Source organism: Schistocerca americana, chromosome 5 (assembly GCF_021461395.2).
Source record: "Schistocerca americana isolate TAMUIC-IGC-003095 chromosome 5, iqSchAmer2.1, whole genome shotgun sequence".
NCBI lineage: Eukaryota > Metazoa > Arthropoda > Insecta > Orthoptera > Acrididae > Schistocerca > Schistocerca americana.
The window spans coordinates 159,749,926-159,760,096 of NC_060123.1; the positions used below are offsets into that span (position 1 = coordinate 159,749,926).

At 40.2% G+C, this 10,171-nt stretch overlaps 1 protein-coding gene across 2 annotated transcripts in view; it reads left to right on the top strand.

Moving 5' to 3' along the window:
* Nucleotides 1–9,566, top strand: part of LOC124615544 (probable cytochrome P450 6a14) — a 104,035-nt gene extending 94,469 nt beyond the window's left edge. The window contains exons 6-7 of one of the 2 annotated variants that reach the window (XM_047143516.1): nt 4,078–4,329; nt 8,689–9,565. In XM_047143516.1, the coding sequence (XP_046999472.1) occupies nt 4,078–4,329; nt 8,689–8,864 (428 nt within the window). In that variant the 3' untranslated portion in view covers nt 8,865–9,565. Of the gene's footprint in view, nt 1–4,077; nt 4,330–8,688 lie in introns of both variants that reach the window. The other variant, XM_047143517.1, reaches the window with a different exon arrangement.
* Nucleotides 9,567–10,171: the final 605 nt, after the last annotated feature.

Here is a 10,171-nt window from a genome sequence, read left to right on the forward strand (position 1 = left end):
ATTCTGCCTGACACGCATTACGGATTTGTTTCACTCCTCCATACTTATTTAAAATCTTTCAAGTAACAGTTCTCAACCTCAGGAGGCAGGGTAAACAAGCGCACATTTTTGTACTCTAGGTCAGCGTTTGGAATTATGACAGTACTCACAGAGGCGTCACGGTAGCGGAATTGTTTTCCCTCCGTTTTTGAGAGAAATCATTTCCAACAACACAGGGTTCAAGAGCTTCACGGAAAAGCAGTAGAGCTTCGTGCCACAGTAAGCAGTGTGAAATTGATCTGATGTGATACCAATTACTTCCACTATCAAAAAAATGGTTCAAATGGCTCTGAGCACTATGGGATTCAACTGCTGAGGTCATTAGTCCCCTAGAACTTAGAACTAGTTAAACCTAACTAACCTACAAACATCCATGCCCGAGGCAGGATTCGAACCTGCGACCGTAGCGGTCTTGCGGTTCCAAACTGCAGCGCCTTTAACCGCACGGCCACTTCGGCCGGCTTACTTCCACTATCGTGCACTTCTAATGAGCTTCGCTGAACATTTCTTGTTGCCTTGTCAAATTTGAAACTGATTGTGCTTTTTCTGGGAAACATTCTTGATAACATCGTGACTAACATGTGGCCGAAAACGCTACCACAAAAGAACACGACACACGATAACAGAAAGATAACGAATAAACACTAAATGGTTACACAGAACGCAAAGTAAACTTCTCCTATTCATGGCTTGCAAATGCCACGGCGAAGCGGAACTGACCAACACAGTCCGTCGTGAAAACCACCTTAACTATAGGAAATAAAAATTCTTTAGAAAACTTCGAAATCGTTCTCCTTGATAATTTTTTAGTGTTGCATCGAACTGCTTTGGCAAAAAAATACTTGAGTTTTGAATTACACGTGGGTGGTCTCCTCGTAAGCGAAAAACCAGTCAACTGGAAGACGGCTATCGAGAACTTAAGTGCTCACCAGTACGCATCATCAAAAGAGGCACACGATATAGGGTTAAAACTCAACCTGTCCAAAACCATACGCTCCTGATTGCTTATTCTAGGCTCATTAGCCCGAAATATCGGGAGCATATCATCATATTTAATTCTAAATTGGATAAATATATGTATCTCTCTTTCGGCGAAGAGTCTAGGGTAATAATGAAAATCTAAACAGGGCTGAACTCGTAGCTGCGCTGTACGAGAAAGTACTACCGTCTCTGCATGCCCTACAAAAATATAAAAAGCTGTCCCCTCTCCATCTGACAACGAAAGCTGTACAAATGCTTTTAACTTAAAATTGTTGATTACAGCGATTTTATACTGCAACTTGATTCTTAGGAAGGCTCACAGCGCTTAGAACTTGCGATGACTGCCTGCGAACAGAATTCCTGTGACATTCGATTTTTAAATATATTTCACCGTCTTATGCACAGATATTCTGGCTAATTGCAGACAAGTGCAGATATATCCATACACTATCTCTCCTCTACCGTGTTATCAACATATAAAGTCTCTCATATCTCTCTTCTACCTTAACACTCTTGTCGGAACAACACAGCAGAAACATTCGTTACCATCAGAGCAAAATCCTTTGTGTCCTACTCCATCGTCCAATCGCTATTGCGGGGGCCTTTTCGGCACCAGAAACCCTATTCTGGAATTATTTCCCTTTAACATCAAAGAAATGAATAACATCTCCGTTGAATGACATATCTTCTAAAACTACAAGAATGTCTGTCTTTGTTTTGTACACACTCGTTACTCCATTACAGCTATTAGAGTACCAGTGTTTCCAACCACACCTTCCTCTTTAAGCACTTAGCTAATGCAGTCTGCATAAATTTCTCCCCTTCAAAACTCCTTCTGCCAGAAAACATCATTTGAGATAACCTGTAATCTTGTATCTGTTGCTACCACTATTATTGATGATGTTCCTGTTGGGTGTGCAGCCGAATTATGAAGTAATTTAGATACAATATTTCTACAGTCTTCTTCAGATAAGAACGCTGCATGCTAATCACGCCGGCGAGATGGATAGAGGAAATATTGTGTATAGGTGACTGAATGATCTGTCTGCAGACCCGACGAAACCAACATCAGTTATCACGTTGACCGTCGCAGGAGTAGTAAAGGATTTTTTAACGCCAAGCCAGCCGCGGCGTCTATATATATAGGTCATCTGACGATCACGTTCTAATTTCAGTTGCTCGTTCTATGTTCTTTTTTTTTCTTACAGTATGTTTTCATCGGTTCACTATGTTACTTATTTCTGTCTTCAGACCATTTTGAACCAGTCTCTTTAGCTACCCTCCCTTGGAATCCTTCCATTTCCAATACTTCTCCCTGAAAGGCTTCTCTGTTGTTTATAATTTCTGTTTTTATGTTGTTTCTCTCTAAATCCTTTTTTAGTTCGTTGATCCAACTTGTTCTGGACTTTTTACTTCACAAACATTTGAAAATATTATTTGTTAATCTGCTATCTTGCATAATGTCCAAAAAACATGTATTCTTTATCTCATTATGTTTGAATTTTTTTTTTTTTTTTTTTACATTTTGGTATATTTCAGCATTACTTCGTGATTTCTAACCTTCTGCTGTGTTTATTGGTACTAATATTTTTCTTATAATCACCTTTCTAGTTCTCCTAATTTATCTCAATTATAGTTTAATGCCAGGCATTCGCTTGCATACAGGCACTCTGCCTTCACTGCTGTGTTGTAGCACCTATTTTTGCATTAGAACTTTTTATTGTAGAGGTCTTTGGTTATACCATATGCTCTCCACATTTTATGCAACCTTTCCTCTATTGCAGATTTTTCCAAAGCATTTTCTTGAATTGTCTCCACTGTATATTTGAATTTTTCTACTCTCTCTACATCTGTTTTCAGGAATTTTGTACCATCCTTAACTTTTGTTCCAAATTTTGTTTTTTCTGCAGAAATTCTTAAGCCACTTCTGTTGGCTATTTCTTCTAAGAGGTTTATTTGTGTTATAGCAGATGCCACACTAGCGCAATGTATATCAAAATCATCTGTAAATTCACGACAATTGATTTGGATATTTTTGCTTCCCCTTCCTAACCTAATAGGCGAGATGTTGCGTTCAGTAAGTATTTTTTTCCAAAATGTCTCTGTTTCCTCTAACATACTATTAAAAAGAATTGGGGATAGCCCGTCAGCTTGTCGTGCCCCTGTCTTTATTTTGAAAGGCTGTGAAATTTCAGCCTTTGCAGACTGTACATGTAAGTGTTTCACGGGTTGGGTTTGTCGGTTTAGGCATTACGCCAAATTCTCGAGCTATTTTATCTATAGTTTCTCTGTCAACAGAATCAAAAGCCTTTCTGAAATCCATAAACGTAAATACAATGTCCTTTGAATTAAGTAATATGTGGTGAATTACTGACTTGAGATTAAATATTTGTCCAAAGCCTGACCTTCCCTTCCTAAAACCACCGTGATATTCACCTAAATGACTGTCAAATGTTGTGTATATTCTGTTTAATAAGATCTTGGAAAATACTTAATACATTCCTGGCAATATTACAATTTATCAAATGTTACTTACTATTACTTTGTATTGCTATTTATCATATTAATACTATCGACATTTATAAGTAACTACTCGTATTTTTTAAAAAAAAATAAAGTATTTGTGACTCCCTAGTATTGTGTAAGAGATAGTCTGAAGCTCTTAATATGATCAAGTTATATACATAAATGAAGTAAAATATTGGAACCACGAACGATTGCACTTCGACGAAGGGTGAAAAAAATGGTTCACATGGCTCTGTGCACTATGGGACTTAACTTCTAAGGTCATCAGTCCCCTAGAACTTAGAACTACTTAAACCTAACTAACCTAAGGACAGCACACACATCCATGCCCGGGGCAGGATTCGAACCTGCGACCGTTGCGGTCGCGCGATTCCAGACTGTAGCACCTAGAACCGCTCGGCCACCCCGTCCGGCGAAGGGTGAAATGGGAACTATTAGCCTCCTGTAAAATGGACGAATCAAAAACAGCCCCATGATCATTATGAGGACGCAGGTCTGTAGTGTGAAGTGGCGCCTGCACGTCTTTTTCAGAGACGCTGCGGAAGTATCCGCCGGTACCAACGCTGAACCGCGAGGTGACGCAGGCGTACAAAGTGCCGGACACGGAGTGGGTGCTGGAGAAGGGCACCTCGGTCATCATACCCGTGCTGGGGCTGCACTACGACCCGCAGTACTACCCACAGCCCCAGCACTTCGACCCCGAGCGCTTCTCGGAGGAACAGAAAAACGACAGACACGACTTCGTCTACCTGCCGTTCGGTGATGGCCCACGTATTTGTATTGGTGAGTATCAGTAACTGTGACTTCCTTTCAGGAAAAAAAAAAATAACAACGGGAATAGACCAGCCTTCTACATCGCACTCTATTCATGGGTCACTTTTAAGGAAATCTGAATAGCTCTACCCGAAGTTTTGTATCAGCAGAACAATTCGCTTTCAGTCTCTGTTGATCCATTGTGGACAATGGACAGCGGGTGGTCACCTGTTTAACAACGAAATTCGCCAAACTGCCATGCAGCTGAGACGTTGTTTTATTTTATTTTCGCTACCAGTTTCGGCAATTCATTATGCCATCTTCAGGCCCCATATGCATCTCTCAAACCTAATCGATATTGGTGTACTGGGACCATACGTTTCTGTATTTCGTGAACTTGCAGCTCAAGTGCTTCCTTCGAAGGAAGCACAATTGCAGTCAAGTTTTCGAAGCACTTGAGCTACGAATTCACGACATCCAGAAACAATGGCCCCAGTTCGTCAACATCGATTACTTTTGAGGGGTGTATATGGGGCCTGAAGATGGCATAATGAATTGCCGAAACTGGCAGTGAAAATAAAATAAAATAACATCTCAATTGCACGACTGTTTGGCGAATTACATTGTTAAATGAAGTTCGCTTTCGTTCTCCTTTTCTCTCGGTCAATTTCCTTTTATCTGAAAGTGACACTGCTCACAAAAGGACTGCGATATGGTTCTGGTGCGTGGTGTGCAATTTACTGTCTGTTAATCGTTGGTGATAGATTTTTGGAAGTTGACCTGTGCATTCATTCTGAGTTGTAGTAAGACGGAACAGGAATAGACATTGATAGAGCAACGTTAAAGTAAAGCCTGGTTTACACGACGACGTTTGGTTGCGTGGAATAAGTTGCACGCAAGTGGTTTCACATATGACTGTAGACACGGAGACATCTGTATACACTTCAGTTTCGTCGTTTTGTAGGTCGGTCCCTGAGTCGCACGAGTCGCACGAGTTGTGATGGAGTTAAAGCTTGTTGCGTGGAATCGCTACATAAGAAAAAAATATGAAACGTGTTTCGATTCGTGACTGGATGAAGAAAAGACGTCAGCTCGATTGCTCAGCATCCTTGCTGAAATAATTTATAACGGAAGATCCAAGAAGTTCTTTTAATTATCGTAGAATGTCACCGGAACTGTTCACTTTTTCTAAATAGAGTTAATTATGCAATACGGAATAAAGGTAATGTAATGCATGAGGTACTGTCGCCAGAACTGAAATTACGTATCATATTGCGTGCATTACAATCGAGAACACTCGGTATGCTATAAGATACGGTTTTAGTTGGTGCTGACGCTATTTCATTAACGCCAATAATTATTAACATTAACAGTAATAATTATTAACATTAGCAACAATATTTATTCGAAGCAGGCCGCATTAAGAAGAGAATGGTTTGCATACTACTCTCTTGAAGTACAGTGGCAATAGTTCAAAATTCTAAGATATGTGAATGGGGAGCACTGCAGCGAAGTTTTAAATAGATGAATATTGAATGCAGCTTCTTTAATTTGTATACCCTTCCCTCCTGTCAACAATATTCCTTAACAAACAGTTGGCCAACTCAAACGATGGGATTTTAGTCTTGTAGACGAGAGCATTACCACAGCTAGAATTACACTTGCTTGTATTTTTCTTAACTCAGTTGTATATGTACTCCTAACTCAATAAATTTTGCCCAGCAGCTCATATATTGTCAAACCATCTATGTTATGATAGCACATGACGGTCTCAGCTGCAGCAATATGTTGCTTATTTTTGTTATCAGTACCACTGATATCCCACAAACATCTATGCAAAGCATAGATATCCAAAAAGCGAACATTATTCTCAGTTTCCCACTTCATATTTCAGTTTGTCTACACTCTACGAACACACATAACCTCAAACTCATGCAACTAGTGTCGCCAAAGTTGGAACACGCCGAAAGTGTTTTAGTTTCATCAACGAGTTGAGCAAACGCGTGGCGCGCATGCGCAGTGGCCGGTAGCGCAGTTGCCTGCAACCTAGTGTCGTCGTGTAAACTAGGTTTAAGTAATGTAATTTTCTACTGTCGTTAATCCGTTTTAAATACCTTTATTGTTTAGTATAAGGAAGCCAATTAACACCATATCTACAAGACGTCACAGAAGCTGCAAAGCTGACTATTATTTGCAGATTAATTTCAGCATTTTGTAGTAAAAGGGAGCCAATCTTGAGGGACAGATTCTTTCGCAATACGTGACGTCACCAAGAGTTCTTTTAGAGTTCATTCAGTCGCGTGGCACTCAGAATTGTGTACTCGTACACGTAACATTTAACAAACAAATCAAGATATGAAGCATCTATTATCGTGGCGTGATGGCTGGTTTACGAATGATTGAAGCATTGTGAGCCCAGTGCCACGCAGTTATGTACTCCGTGTCGTGTTTCTCGCACTTTGGCAAGTGGCGTAACGGTTTTTGCCGATCAAGATGCGTTAGACGTGATCTTTGAAAGAAGTACGAGTAAACCGTTGCGCTGTTTAGCACCTCACACTGGTGCGTCAGTCAGTAAATCAGCACATCGTCGGCACTGCAATAGGCTCTTGCAGTCTCTGCATTATGAATGGGTTTATACTAAACTGCTCATATTTTCTGATGAAACATGGCTGCCTCTATCGAGGAAAGTGAATTTTCAAACCAACCGACGCTGAAGTACTGAAAATCATCATCGGTTACACGAAGAGCCTCTGCACGATGTGAAAATAGGAATCTTGTGTGCTGCTAGAGCGACACGAAATGTTGGGCCGATCATTTCCATCAGACTAAAACCTCTGGTACCTTGGTATGTGAACAATATACTTCAGTTCTTTTTTCAGATAACTAACAACTACTGAAAATACTTGCGGTTATTTCATGCTGAATAATACAAGAGAATGCACCGCCAATGTTTCTACGACAGAATTACCGGGTGTTTTTGATGGTAGCCATTATCCTATGTTAAGGAAACATCAGTTCTGGAGTACTAAATGGTGCAATGACGTTTTCGGACTTCTGACCAAGGCCGCTCTTACTTCGTCTAATTCGGGTAAACATCGGACTTCTTACCATGGCCGCTCTTCGTCTAATTCTGTTAAAAGCCGAGGAACAAGACATGGTGTACGTTGCGCAAAATGCCGCACACAGGCAGAATACAGGGTGTGACAGGTAAGGCAGGCAACGTCGAATATACCTGGAACGAGGAAATAAATATCCAGTTGCGGTTTCCGCTGAGTTTTACTGGACACTTTGGCGAATTTTCTAACCGACGAAAATGTTACCTTAACGTTTATACCTGTCGAATTATGACACGATTTTTTAATGGAAATACATTTTTTTTACACTGGAAAGAGCCTAACGAAATAACATATATGTAGCTAGCTCAAATAGGAACAATATAATAGCGCCGTACGCCACTATCCCCCCGTCGGCAGACGTGGTCCCACACACGTCTTCCCTACTGTGAGCTGGGAAGTGAGGGCAGGGGTTCAGGGGGGGGGGACGAAGAGTAGGATATATTGATGGAGACAGTGACGCACAGTTTGGGTTGGCACAGCCCTCCCATATCTAGTTGTTCACCTATGTGGCCTACATGTTACTACTGATTGTTGGAATAGTTGGACGGTTTTCTACATTAAAATAAGACAAAACCATGGTGTGACTATGTTTTAAAAATTGTGTGTGTGTGTATGTGTGGACAGGTCAACTTTTAAGGTTTCGTGGACGGTTGACAGAGACGTGATGATGTTAGATACATTTTAGTAGCGGGAGGGAGGAGAAAACTGTTAATGTAATTCCGCAGCAGTGAACATAATGACGGGAACATACCTTCTTCAAAAGGTAGTCAACAAGAATAGCATCATGTACTTTAATGCAATAATTTCAAGATTGACTTATGAGAATTGATAAAAGCAAATTGTTTCTTCTAAAATTTGTTAATGAACTAAGAAGAATACAAAATATTATCGTGTGTCTCTGAATCTTACAACAGTTCCTTCTTTTTTACAAACGTTGTGGAAGGGATACTGTTTTATCTGAAGGGAGAAAAAATCTCAGAGTCTGTGCTTTGTCATGTACAATGAGGGAGCACAGAAGTTTCGAAAACATAAGAATAATTTCGTACGGACGTCTATGAAACACTGCAGGATGGGAATGACGGACAAACAATACATATGTGACACGAACACATGATGATAAAAATGATGGAGGAAGTTATAACGGAACAGCAATGAATGAAATTTAAAACAAAGAAAGTGTGTGACAGTGGGATACGCGCATCTCGTATGCGTGTGTGTGTATGTGTTTTGATTTGCCTTCTCTGAAGTAAAGCACAATGATTTCCGTTCACAGGTATGCGATTCGGCCTGATGCAGACCAAAATCGGACTGGCTAGTTTGCTCAGTCGCTACAACATAGAGACCTGCAGCCGGACTGTCAAGGAGCTGAAGATGGATCCGCGTTCGTTCATCTTGACTCCAGTCTCTGGCATTTGGCTACGTTACGTTGCGAGATCCCAAAAAGCTTAACTGTGTTTTTGTGAGCATCTGTAGACATAAATTTTGTAAACATAAAGTCTATTATTTTTATAATACTTGCCTCAGCAAGATGTTTCCGAAAGCAGTTGCCAACTCTCAGCAGGTGGAAAGAGGCAGAAATTTAGATTTAACTGACTTTGAAACTGTCATGATTTGCTTATCGATGTGCGCAGGGAAGGATTCTTTGAACGACTCCAGCATACACCTGTACAGAAAATACGTGTTAACGACAACCAAAGTCCGCTGTGTGTGTATGTTACACCTCTTCCGCAATATAGGCCATTTCTATATGCGTATTTTCTTATCTGCACTATTTATGTGTATGTCTAATTATGTACCGTCAAAGTCTTTTATGTTAGCTGTTGTTTTATGTAGCGTACCGTAAGTGAATTAGAATACAAAACATATTAATTACGTATCATCTATCGATATAATCTTAATGAATCTTTGACGTTGTTGGAGCAGATGACTGTTAAGACCGTCTGCACTTCGCATTCTTGTGTGTTCTTTACGAATCAAAAGATAACGTCATTGTGAAAATTTGAGAGACATTGAGCTCCAGATTGAATTTCAGTTGCAGCACTTCGTTGTCTTATTTCTGAGACAGCATGTTGTAAGTTTGTTTGTCCATCTTTGATAACTGTGTAGAGCTTAGACGAAAAAGTTCGTGTTTTGTTGTAAGGCTTGTTATCATTAATCTAAAATAAACACCTACAATAAACGAAAAATTTTTTGTACCATGACAACGAAATAAATACCAGTATTCGTTATAAGTTAATCGTCGCTTAACCGAAGGGAAACAAGCAACTCAGGAAATTATGTATCAAACTTATGAAATTTAGACCAGCAGAAGAAGACAGAGCACGCCGTAAATCAATCAAGAAAACTTAATTTAATACAAGAAGTAACGAAAAGAAAAAACAGAAAACTTTTTACTTCGTGTGTTTTCTCCCTTAAGGCCTTTGCCGGCCTCTGTGGCCGAACGGTTCTAGGCGCCTCAGTCTGGAACCGCGCTGCTGCTACGGTCGCAGGTTCGAATCCTGCCTCGGGCATGGATGTGTGTGATGTCCTTAGGTTAGTTAGGTTTAAGTAATTCTAAGTCTAGGGGACTGATGACCTCAGATGTTGAGTCCCATAGTGTTTAGAGCCATTTGAACCATTTGAACCTTAAGGCCTTTATCTTAAACCATGTAACGGGTAGTAAAATACGGTTATGAACAAGCAAATAAAAGGTAAAGTTGTCAGCATTAATTTGTTGACATATCTACTGTGCCTGAAGACCAGTTTGAGGACAAAAA